Here is a 13,101-nt window from a genome sequence, read left to right as displayed (position 1 = left end):
AAATGACGTGTGTCAATTTTTTTAATAACATGTGAGGTGCACATAAGTTTTTAATAGTGGCTTTCACTTTACGTCAAAGAGTGTACACTTGAGAGTGTGTATTACATTTATTTTTCAAAAAGAAAATTTCCACTCAAAGACCAATAATGAGGCATTTCTAATCCATCACTCAAAAAACTTTTTAAGTCAATGAATCACTTAATTGGTTAATAGACCTTCAAAATTTTCAAATTCTCTCTTTGGTGGTTAGTGTGTGCACTTAATTAGATAATTATGTTGCTGTCTCTAGGATTTATTTTTTTATTTTTTTATTTTTTTTTGTAAGTAGCTGTCTCTATGTTGATCTTGCAACTTTAAGCCTTGCACCACAAACACCCTCTTTCATCTTCATTGAAATTATTAAATATACATATATAATAGTGAAGCTCTGTCTGTCCTTCTGCAGTCAAACATTTGTCTAACCAAAGTTCATACTCTTCTGCTCGTAGTTCCTTTTATCTTTGACTCTATTTTGTTTTGAGCAATGTTTTTTAATGCAGTTTTTTCTGAGATTGTGAGAAGGACTGTCAGGGAAAAACTATTTGTTTCCATTATTTTTACCGTCAACGGTAGGTCCACAAAGATATTCACACTTTCAACCCACGAGCAATTATGGCGTACACAGCGGCATTCCACAAATCCTTTGCTATACTGGCACACGTCATCATCCACCGTATCAATTTCGCGTTATTCCCACTGCGTCGTCAACATTACATACCACGATCCAGACGTCTATGTCAACCCACCTTATCGGATCGACAATGCAAGACTTTCCAATAAGCCTCGATGTACCTGATCAAACCTCTTTTTTTTTTTCTTTTTTTTTTTTTTTTTAAGATAAAGAGGGCAAATACTGTCAAACCATTGCGTTCCTTCAAAATGAACAGTTGAATTGAGTCACGTAACTATTAAAATTAAAAAAAATAATAATAATAATAAAAAAGAGTTAAAGAGATCAACAATAACTACTTAAAAATAAGAATGGAATGATTATTTCATATTATTGGTTTGGTGACATTTTGTTAAAAATAAAAAATAAAAAATTCTATTTTTTAGGGGAAAGACATTTTGTTAGACCTATTCTATTATTGGGAAATAGTTATTTCTTATCTTTGATAAATGAAAAATTATTTTTTATTTTAATAAATTCTTAAAATAAATATTTCCCAAGAATAGTATTTTCAATAACGGATTAATAGAATAACTATTCTCTTTATAGCCTATTATTAGGTACCAAAACGTGACCAAATTGAGGTTTAAAATGTCAATTGCACGATAATCTTTTCGCTCTAAATGACCCGATAACTAACTTCATTCTAGGGTTCATTTGATAAAGAGTTTTGGGGTTTTAATGGTTTGATATTATAGCAAAAATTGATTGACGTAAAAAAAAAAAAAGAATTTTTTTTTTAAAAAAAAAGTGAAAAAATAAGAATATTTTGTATGAAAAAATAAAAAAAATATTTTGTAGTGATTTTTTTTTTTAAATAATAAAAAAATAATAATAAAAAAATGAATAATATTGAATCCAAATTGTTTGCCAAACGCAGCCCTAGTCAAAGAGACAACTCGGGACAAATCCCAAAACAACCTCGTTTTATATTTGAAAAAATAAAAAAATAAAAAATAAAAAGAACGCAATTCTGAAAACCCAAAGAAAGACAGACAGTGAGAGAGAAAGTCACAGAGCCCAGTCACGGTTCAACGCTACAGTCAGCCCCACCTCTCAATGCTCTTTCTCTTCTCTAACAATTTTCAGAGTTTCTCACCTATATAAATTGAAGTATACGATTCATCAATCTCTGATCTGCTCTTCTCCTCTTCGATTCTCGGAGACCGAATTTCAAATGCTATAGCAGACTCAATTCTTGAAGAAGACTTTGGGAATTAGATTCCAGGAGACTTTTTGTGAACTTAGGGTTTGGAATTTTGATTCGTAGTGGTCGATCATGCTCTCGAATCACCTGCAAAACGGGATCGAGACCGCGAAACTCGTGTGGTCGCGGCTCCCGAACTCCGAGGAAACTGAGCAAGAGGACGCCGGGCTCTTGCAGAGGAGCGATGGGAGCGGCACCGAGAGCCTCGACTACGAAGTCGTCGAGAACTACGCCTATTGGGAAGAGCAGGTCCGGTTTCTGAGCTTTGCTTGAACTTTGTGCTTCGATTTGGTTTTTTAGACTTCATTTCTGAGTTCAATTTGTGTTGCTTTGAGATCTTTAGGAGCAGAGAGGGAAGCTCTATATTGGATATTATGTGGTGGTGAAGTGGTTCTTTGCTTTGCTCATTGGCATGGGTAGGCTCACTCAATAAGTTTTTCGTTTTATTTACGAGTTAATATCTTGGTCTTCTGAGATTGATTTTGGACTAGGATTCAATTCCAACCATTGGTCTAATTGTTTTCACCTAGTTATTATTGGTTTAAGTGTCATTGCACTGGAAATGGGTCTTAGTAGTTAGTTTAATTATGGAGATTGAGGATCAAAGATACTTTGGATGGAAATGTGTGTGTTATGATTGCAGTTGGCTCCGATAAGAGTTCTATTTGTTCCGATAAGATTCCAAAGTGAAGTTTGTAAGGAGATTTCCTACTCTATGGTTCAACCAAAGTGTCTGTCCGTTGCATTGGTTAGTCAGCTAACGTTATAGTAGTTATTTAGATTTGAACTACAAAGATGGAAACATATATATATATAATTTTTTAATTTATGCATTTATAGATGCTAGTGCAGAGTGAAATTAATGAATTTCGTCTAGTTTTTGAGTTATCATTCTGGCTTTTAGATTATTGTTAGGGTATCAAAGCCCAAGGTACAGTATAGTTACTATTGATGAATACTGTGTTATTTTTATGTTTGTAAATTCACTTAGTGCATGGTTGTTCATAGCTTTTGGTGTTTATCGTATATATTGCTTGGTTATTTATCTTAATTTCTTTTTTATTGTTCCAGGTACGGGATTAGCTGCTGTTTTCATAAATATTTCTGTTGAGAACTTTGCCGGCTGGAAGTTTGCATTGACTTTCTCTATAATACAAAAATCATATGTGGCTGGGTTTATCGTATATGTATTAATCAACTTAGTTTTAGTCTGGTCCTCTGTATATATCGTTACACATTTTGCACCAGCAGCAGCTGGATCCGGAATTCCTGAAATCAAAGGTTATTTAAATGGTAAGCTGGACTCGTGTCAATCAGCTTTTCTGAGATCTAGTAAGCTGTCTCAATTTCATATCATGACAGTGCCAAGTGTCATTCTAATGTACAGGAGTTGATATTCATGGTGTCCTTCTTTTCAGAACCTTGATTGGAAAGGTAAGGTCTATCTTGGCATTCTCAATTACTTGTTAAAGTTACACTTAATATATGTTGTGGTTGTGGTTTTTCCCTGGTAATTTACAGATATTTGGAAGCATTGGCTCAGTGGGAGGTGGTCTAGCTCTTGGCAAAGAAGGTCCTCTTGTTCATACTGGTGCTTGTATTGCTTCTTTGCTCGGACAAGTAAGCACATGTGGTTTGAGAATTAACTATATATTTTAACTGGGCAGAACATTTTCTTTTCTGAATTTTTTTTTTTTTTTGTGGCAATGAGGTTTGCTCAAATTATACTTTCTCGTCCTATAGGAATGTAACACCCCCAATATTTATGCAGTTGTAAACACCTTGAGGCATTACTACTATGCCTTGATATTAAACTTGCAACGTAAAATAACTATAAATTTTTCTTCTCTGTAACTATAACATCACATGGACAATATTCACCAGAGCACTAAACATAAGCATACCACATACATCCATAGTCACATAATTACATCAGTTCAACTTACAGTCTTAATTAAACATCATAATCTATAAACTTCTACACCAATCATATTTACATAACAGGAAGCAACTCTAGGGAACCAAAACTATATAAACCCAATACCCTTAAAGCTCTCGTCTATTGATTACTCTGGTTGCTCGTCCTCTGCTAGCACGTGTTCAATCTCTGGAAAACAACGTTTTACAAGTAGAAACATGAGTCCATGGCTCAATAATTTTAGAAACGTGTTCAATCTCTGTGCGATTTTAGAAATCTGGACTCCAAGATGTATTTGTTTTAATAACTTGTTAAAAAAAAAGGACATTTGTTTAAGTACACAACCACATGTTGTGTATAGTTCTGTTAAGTTCATCATTGTCTTGTGCTATAAAATTGGCTTTTGGTATGCTTGAAGCGTGTGAGCTGTGTTGCTGGTCCTTAATAGTTTGTTTAGAAATATGGATAAATGAAAATAATTTACAGTAAAATACTATTTTGGTGGAGTGTATTAGCTTTTTGCAACTTGTTGGACTAATTTTGTAGAAATTTTTATGCTAATAAGCTAATATGCTGGCAGAGATAGAAGAAAGAAAATCCTAACCTATTACCATGTTTTTAAAATCATATGATACAGCATCCTACTGTTTTCCTTACAAACTAAATTTTTCGTTTTATGTTTTGTAATTCAGGGTGGATCCACAAAATATCATCTAAGTTCCAGATGGTTGCAAGTTTTTAAGAGCGACCGGGATCGCCGTGATCTTGTGAGTGACTTTAAACCTTTAAATCAGTAGTCTGAAGCCTCCATGCTTGTCATGATTTCCAAATTTATCCGAGTCTCCTCATGCTACAAATTTCTTGCTTTGTTGGTGTTGATGTGTAGAAATGGTATTTTATCTCTATTCTTGTCTAAAGAATAGGAGATAGTATCTTCTGGATGTGTTCCTTTGTTGTGGGTGTAACTTTTATTTTCATAGTTGCTAATTTTTTTGTACAGAAAAGATTAGACATGACAACATGCTTCGTTTAATCTCTTTTCGTGACAGCCATAATTAATGATCTTAATGAACTCTGTGAGTTTAATTAAGGTTATTGATTTTTTTGGATATTGTACTCCAATCTGTATTTGAATTTTGGGTTTACTGAAAGGAAGATGTACCGCGTGCTATCAGAAACCCGAAACCTTTTTCTGTTCAAATTTGTCTAGATGCTTTATGTTTATTTCCATTTTTAGATGATTCTTGTGTTAACATTTGTTAACAATGATTGTATCATACATTACAGAATAAGGTTTAATAACAATAGTTATCTTGGTCTTGTCCATGGAGTGTGCATCTGGATTATTACTCAGTTAAGGGGGGTATAACTGAAGGTAAAGAAAGTAACTCAGTTGAATCTTTATATTTCTGCATTTGGATTGCAGCTCCAAAATGATGGTCCCAACTTTGATGCTTTCATTTATTTCAGCGCAATCTATTGGTTTGGATGCTTGATAGAATGTCAATGCCAATTTGATAGCTTAACCCCCCTCCCCCCTCCCCTCCAAAACAATAAACATTGTAACATTGTTTTATGTTGATGTGAAAACATTGTAACTTGGTTGGCATCTTTCTTATTTCTTGGTATACTTAGATCTTATCTAACTACAAAGGTGGTATACCTCTAATTTTTCTCATTTTACATTTGTCTAACCTTTTGAAAAGGTGACTTGTGGGTGTGCAGCTGGAGTTGCTGCTGCTTTTAGAGCTCCAGTTGGCGGTGTATTATTTGCATTGGAAGAGGTGACATCTTGGTAAGAAATTTTTCTTCTTGATTACATAATTAATTCTGACGTGAGGGTATGTACAGGCAGGGTAAAAGAGTTTCTGTTCCTTTTCTTATCTACATCTCTTGACACATTTGTTCAAGTATGGCTCAAAGCCATTGCACATGCCCTTGGTTTCTTGGAGTGTGCTACTTTTTATGCTCTTGTGTATTCCATTCTAGAAGTGGTTCAGATTTACACATTTATATACGTGAGAACTTTTTAATTGATTTGCATTATACAATTGAAGGTGGAGGAGTCAACTTATGTGGCGTGTCTTTTTTACTTCTGCTATTGTGGCTGTCGTGGTGCGTACTGCAATGGGGTGGTGTAAGAGTGGAAGCTGTGGACATTTTGGCTCTGGTGGCTTCATAATATGGGACTTATCAGAGTTAGGATCAAAACCTACTTCAGCTCTTCTATGTTCATTTCTGCCTCGAGCTTTTGCTCTTTTTTTCTGACTGATCCTATTTTCAGTGGTCAAGAGGACTACTCTTTTGAGGAGTTGCTGCCAATGGCAATTATTGGAGTTATTGGAGGTCTACTAGGTAAGTTTTGCACCTATGGTTTACACTTTTTTTTTTTTCTTTTCTTTTCTTTCCATTAAATTTGTTGGTTTAATTTTTTGTCTTCTTTGCAGGAGCATTGTTTAATCAGCTTACTCTTTATATATCATATTGGCGCCGAAATCATTTACACAAGAAAGGTAACCGAGTCAAGGTAGGCTTTTGAGTAACAATTATGGAAACTGCATGTTTAATATGCTTATGTTTGTTCTTCCAATGATGTGCAGTTATCTAACGCTTAGTTGTACCCTTCATCTTTCCCTAAAAAACAAATCCTTGCAGATAATTGAAGCATGCCTTGTCTCCCTGATAACCTCATTTATTTCCTTTGGATTACCACTTCTAAGAAAATGCAGTCCATGCCCTGAATCAGATCCTAAGTCTGGTATAGAATGCCCGAGGCCTCCTGGAATGTATGGGAATTATGTAAATGTAAGATCCGATACTGGTTATAATTATCCTTTTGGATTACTTTTAAGGTGTTGTTTATATTTGCTTTTCTATCTGGCATGTAATTTCCATTTCTGAAGTTCTATCTAGTACGCAGCATAAACTCCATTTTATCTATCTGTTATAATCTTTTCTCTTCTACTTCTAACCTGAAGTAGCCTGTGTTGACTTATCAAAAAAAAAACTCTTTTGAGAACAAGAACTATATACCCAGTTATATATTAAAATTAATTTCTGGTTGAAATTTGGACCTTAAGATACCAGGCTGAGAAATCGTTGACTCAATGTGCATGTGAGTATTTCACCTTCCCTTTCTTTTAACAATACAAGATATTTTCTCTCTTATTCCTTTAATATCACACCTGCCTCAATCAATATCGTTTAATTGTAGACTCTCAAATAACTAAAATTGTTCAAAGCAGATAAAGAAAACATTTTGTTTCATTTGATAAATAGTATCTTCATTGTTGTTTTGAATTTCAATCCTTTTTTTTTTCTCTCTTTTGGTATTTTGTTTTAAATTTGTACACCTCAAATATATGTTTTGAATCTTGATGTAGCTTTAGCAATTATTATAATATTATCTAAAGTCATGCCCTTTTTAGTTTTACTGCAGCAAGGACAAGGAATACAACGACCTTGCAACTATTTTCTTCAATACACAGGTTTTTCTTTATTTCTGGAAACCTTTTTGTTTTTAGATTTACATGCTAAATCCCCATGGTGCTTCTTTGGGTTCCAATTTAATGGAATTTATCTCTGTTGGTGCAGGATGATGCCATAAGGAATTTGTTCAGTGCAAACACCATTCATGAGTACAGTGCCCAAAGTTTGTTGACCTTTTTGGTACTGCGTTTATTCTCTCAGCTTACTGCACAGTCTTTTATGCAAGTATAGTGCTCATACTGCCTTATGTTTCATACTTTTGTCTGGAGATACTGTTGAATCTTAAGTTTCCTATTGTTATGAAGTCCTAGCCTTTAAAATTTGAAAGCCAGAGTTGTCTAATCCTTGCTCCCATAAAATAGGAGCACTTTTTTAGCTGACCTACTAGACAAGAAAATTTAATCCGGACCCAGATCTTATGTGTGATGCTCACATCGAGACAGGGTGCAACAGGTATATCAGGAAACGGATCCATTACTGCCTGCTAGCCTGAAGAAAGCTTGCTACCCAAGAAAATAAACTCTAATAAGTAACAAAAGATATTGGAAAAGGCATATAGTTTCCAACAAATTCTTTCAGGCTGATGGGACTTCCATTGAACAAGTGAATTCAACTTTTTGTAGTCCCCATAATGCGCAAAAATAATATTGGTGTTTTGCTGCTTGAGTTATATCTTTGTTAAATATCAGTTTTGGTTTCTTTAAATGTCTTGCAGGTTATGTTTTATTCCTTAGCTGTGGTGACATTTGGTACTGCTGTTCCAGCTGGTCAATTTGTTCCTGGAATAATGATAGGATCAACATATGGGCGTCTAGTTGGCATGTTTGTTGTTAACTTTTACAAGAAGCTCCACATCGAAGAGGGAACGTGAGTAATGTGATGGTTTCCCTGTGAAGTTTTTTTCAGATCCATATTTCATTGCTATTACTGTGATCATTTCATCCTGTGGAATTTTTATATCAGATTTCATATTTCATTGCTATTTGAGCTTTAGAATTCTTCTTTGCTTCTCGATTGGTCTATGAGTGGATGAGGTCCTTAAATTGCTTCTTGATTTCTTCTTTGCTGGATTTCTAGTGCTATGTAATCTTAGGTCATAATTTTAGGTGTTACTCTCGTATACAACTCATGTACTTGGGCAATGACACCCCCCAGCCGCTCCCCCACCCCCACCAAAAAAAAAAGGGGGGATTCATCTTCATGTATTGGACATTGGACAATGCTCTATTTATGTTGGTTGGGGTACTATAAAAGGTACTAGAAAAGATTTTGCCTGTCACATTTATATATGTGGGTTTGACCAAGCTCTGGAAATAGGTCTCCTTGTTTACCCAGAGTGCATTTGCGGAGTGCTACCAACAATTCTCCAGAAAGAGTATATCTGATTTCCATATTCTTTGTCTTATCTGATTTCCTTTTTCTGCGTTAAAGTTAGTACCCCGAATACATACTTTGTCTATTACAACTATTTGGTAATATCTTTCTATCTGCATGCTGCCTACAATTTTGACTGCAAGAATGGTTCTTGCTATAGAAATAGAACATTTTGCTACATGCTGCTGTCCATCTTACTTCTGATGTACTTTATGTAATCCTTGGTGGACTTTCTAGATATGCTTTACTGGGAGCTGCTTCTTTTCTTGGCGGTTCAATGCGGATGACAGTGTCTCTATGCGTCATTATGGTTGAGATCACAAATAACTTGAAACTTTTGCCCCTTATCATGCTCGTTCTTCTTATTTCAAAGGTATTGTTTTTAACGTTTCTCATTTTACTAATATTTTCTGTGTAAAATACTCAACTCTTTTTGCACGGCAGGCTGTTGGTGATGCTTTTAATGAAGGCCTATATGAAGAACAAGCACGACTGAAAGGCATTCCATTACTGGAATCAAGACCTAAGTACCAGATGCGGAAAATGACAGCAAAGGAGGCCTGTGGACAAAGGGTGAATGTCACTTGAATGCTTCAGTTTTCCTACTTACAATGACTTTTGAACAACGATGTATCTAGCATATAGATAACTAGAACTCCGGTATCCTGGTGCAATTAAATTTAAAGAGGCCTACCTGAAATAAGCCTTGCAGAAGCTGATTTTTTGGTGCACTTGATTTGAATGAGGCTTTTAGAGAAAGAAAACCCTGTGTCTTACGAGTTATTTGAAAAGAAAAGATAAAGTGATCTTATTTGTGGAAAATAGGCTTTTGCTGTTATGCTATAATATGATTATTATTATTACAATAGAAATGTGAGGACAAAAACATAGATGCTTTTGGTAAAAGTGTCCAAATCATTTCTCCCCTCGTTTTAAACCCAAAAAACAAAAGCATCTCCAATATAAAATGATATGCCCATTTTCTTGCCAAATAAAAGGGGACTTCATGATCCAAAATGTATGATGTGGCAGGTGATACATTTTTCCGGTTAGTCAACTTCGGCAACATTTTACATTGCAGAACATGTTTGGACACAGGAGTGCCCTGTAGTGTTCATGTCATATTTGCTTTGATATTTCCTATTCTTCTACTTATGTTGTGCATGCCATCATAAACTCACCGAGTTCTTTATTTGCTATTATTGAAGGTGGTCTCCTTACCTCGTGTTGTTAAGGTTGCAGATGTAGTTTCTATTTTACGGGGAAATGAACATAACGGTTTTCCTGTAAGCTTAGCTTCTAGTTTGCTCTCTTTTCCTTTTTTTTTTTCTTTTTCCCCTTTCTTTCTAGTAATGATCTGGCCCATTTCTGAAGTATTTTATCTTACTTCAACCAACCTAGGTGATCGATCACACAAGAAATGGGGAAACACTTGTCATTGGACTTATGCTTCGCAGGTATATCATATCGAGTTTGTTTTCTTTCTGTATATGTGATATCATTTCTTTTAGATGTGGAAGCACGCATTTTATTGAAATAAAGTAACTTTTTAGTATTTTGTTCATGATGCAGTCATTTGTTGGTACTTCTGCAGTCTAAGGTAGATTTCCAGCATAGTCCTTTGCCCTTTGATCCAAGATCTGGATCCAGGCCTACCAGGTAATTAGAGGTTTCATACTACGGTTAAGTCTTGCCTTTTCTTCACTTCGTGAGATTTTGATGGTTTCGCTAAACTCCAGACACACTCCAAGTGAATTTATCAAACCTGCTTCCAGTAAAGGAATATCTATTGGTGATATACATCTTAGTTCAGATGACTTGGAAATGTACATAGATCTTGCCCCATTTTTGAATCCATCTCCATACATTGTCCCTGAGGATATGTCTCTAACAAAGGTGATAATGTCATTTCTTTTACATATAACACTATTCTGTTTGCACATTTACTATGTCTGTTTCTAATCTTATCAGCTAAATGGTGCATCTTCTTGACCGTGCAGGTATATAATCTTTTCCGCCAACTAGGTTTGAGACATCTATTTGTTGTCCCTCGTCCATCTCGTGTGCTTGGTCTGATTACACGAAAGGATTTGTTGATTGAGGTATTGCTACCCTAGACCTTTCTATATATTCCAGTACAATAGGCTATGTAATAACTGATCTTTCATGTATGCCAAAAGAAAAACTGATATTTGATGGTTTGGCAGGATAATGAGGAATCAGCTACAGTGGAGCTCCAATCGACTAGTGTAAGGTCTCTATGATTCTTTACTCGTGTTAGATATACCAACTTTGATACTTTTGCGTTGGAGATCATGAAATTTATATATAGGGCCAGCTCAGTATTTTTTTTATGTGGATGTACAATTTGACATTTAATTTTTGAAAGGAAACATATTGCCAATAAAAGAAGCATTTCAGTTTTGGAAGCAAAACTTTGTTCCTTATATGGTTTGATAGATGTCTATCAGTGTATGATGTACAAAGTTCACAAAGCAAGCAACAAGACACTTTCTTCCTACTTCGTTTTTGATATTTTACAAGTTTCAGCAGAAATTACATGTCAGTTTTACTTTCATCCCGTTTTGATGAGTGTTATTGGGATTTTAAGACAGTCTTGCCCTGTTTAGATTTTTACCGGACAAATTCTATTTAATTTTTTTTTTTTTTTTCCCTTTCATGGAAGTTGCTTGAAAATTATTCTTTTAAATGCTTGTGTTGAAGAGTACTCATTAGGGAATTTTTCCTAGTATCATGGGCTTTCGCTGATGAGCTTTCCAAAGAACATAGTGATGTGCCTGCATGAATGCTTCTATGATGAGCATAATTAAGATACCTTTATTTGTTTATTAGTTGTTATTCCTCCCCTGGATTCTATTTGTATTTTTGGTGCTTTAGTATTTTCCATCTTAAATGAAGATGCAGTTTAGCTGCAGAGATGAATTGGAACTAGAAAACAACTTGGATGTTTGGTGAGTTGCAAGACAGAAGGAACTTCTTTTTTAAGATCTTTTATATTAAATGTTTCAGTTTGTAGAATGGCATAATGGGAGTGAAGCTGCCAGTTTGTTTAAAAATTTACATTTGGAAGAATCTTCAAATCTTGTGCATGCCAAAATTATATTTTGCTTTCATGCTTTAGTGTCAATAACCAATTCATATCCTTTCTGCCTTTCTGGTACTTGACTCAGCCACTCGTTTTTCCTTCTAAGCAACTTGTGCTGGTCATTCTCTTACTTGTACAGCTAACTGCCTGTATTTTCAAATTTGAAAAAGCAATTTGTCATCATTTATTTATATCTTTTCCATAATCATCTGAATGCAGAGCCTGGCGTCGCGATAGAAGCGTGTCCACAAGGAATGGGGATGCAGAACGCCCACTTCTCAATGGTCTTCTGGTCCAAGGTCCTTGAAGACAATTCTTTTCGCCAACTCCATTTTTTCCCCAGAAATCTAATTATTCCATTTTGTCATTATAAATCTATCAAGCTTTTAGGTCTTGAATTGTTAATTGATTATTCCCCCCCTTTAAACATGGGGGATATCACGGATCACACCCATTTGAGTTTTGTAATCATATACGACTGAGAAAAATAATGACATAGCAGATCAGTGGACAGTAGAGTGTTAGTACTGGGATGTGTTACAGAATTGACAAAAATCCTGTGCAACCAGGATTCCTTTTCTAAACATTATTAACACCGTTGGTTTTAAAAATGATTATTCATTGTTGTCCTCAATTATGTGTGGAACAAAATTTGCTGCCTCATCGGGTTGAGAAGAGGAAATTTTTTTTGCAAACATGTCCGCATCCATGTTCATCGAGCAAAGCCTTTAATTATGTATGCTTTGGTTTTTTTTATCTTGTACTGCGTTTTTCTTAACTTTATCATGCTCATACATTTGAGATTATTGATAATTTTTGACACAGTTAGATGCCATGATTGCCTGAAAATTCCTAAAATAACCAGCGTACAAAAGCCTAAAGAGATGGATATTGTCAGTTTTTATGCTATAAATGATTAGAGTTTAGAACTATTTGTTCTCCTTCTAAAAGGGAGGTTTAAAATTCCTTTCACTGTGAAATGTGAACATGGAATTGTGGGATTTAAGGATTTTCTATTAGCTGTATATTTTAAAAAGAAAAAAGGAACGAAAGAATGGAAGAAAGAAGCTTGCTATTTGGCAACACGCTTATTTTTATCCAACAAAAGTCGATTCAATCTTTCACATTAACAATCAATATTTTTTCACTTTTCACTTACAAACAGGAAAAATTCAAAATTCTTTTTACTTTTATGTTACATCAATTAAATTTTTATATTACATCAATCAATTCATTTTTCATTTTCTCCTTTAAAATAACAGTTATTTTATCTAACAGACCCTGTTGTGGATCTCATT

At 34.7% G+C, this 13,101-nt stretch overlaps 1 protein-coding gene across 1 annotated transcript; it reads left to right on the top strand.

The window, feature by feature from the left end:
• Nucleotides 1–1,693: 1,693 nt before the first annotated feature.
• On the top strand, nucleotides 1,694–12,437 carry LOC132178093 (chloride channel protein CLC-d). Its single transcript, XM_059590552.1, has 23 exons — nucleotides 1,694–2,165; nucleotides 2,260–2,332; nucleotides 2,988–3,209; nucleotides 3,304–3,350; nucleotides 3,438–3,536; nucleotides 4,527–4,601; nucleotides 5,541–5,629; nucleotides 5,892–6,032; nucleotides 6,119–6,189; nucleotides 6,282–6,361; nucleotides 6,490–6,639; nucleotides 7,263–7,322; nucleotides 7,429–7,503; nucleotides 8,039–8,190; nucleotides 8,935–9,070; nucleotides 9,142–9,270; nucleotides 9,906–9,983; nucleotides 10,099–10,154; nucleotides 10,270–10,356; nucleotides 10,437–10,593; nucleotides 10,698–10,799; nucleotides 10,905–10,951; nucleotides 12,023–12,437. The coding sequence occupies exons 1-23, from the start codon at nucleotides 1,989–1,991 to the stop codon at nucleotides 12,108–12,110; spliced, it is 2,391 nt and encodes a 796-aa protein (XP_059446535.1). The 5' UTR covers nucleotides 1,694–1,988; the 3' UTR covers nucleotides 12,111–12,437.
• The last annotated feature ends 664 nt before the right edge of the window (nucleotides 12,438–13,101 follow it).

Source organism: Corylus avellana, chromosome ca1, assembly GCF_901000735.1.
Source record: "Corylus avellana chromosome ca1, CavTom2PMs-1.0".
NCBI lineage: Eukaryota > Viridiplantae > Streptophyta > Magnoliopsida > Fagales > Betulaceae > Corylus > Corylus avellana.
Note: the sequence above shows the minus strand (reverse complement) of the source record. Positions and strands in the feature narration are given on the sequence as shown.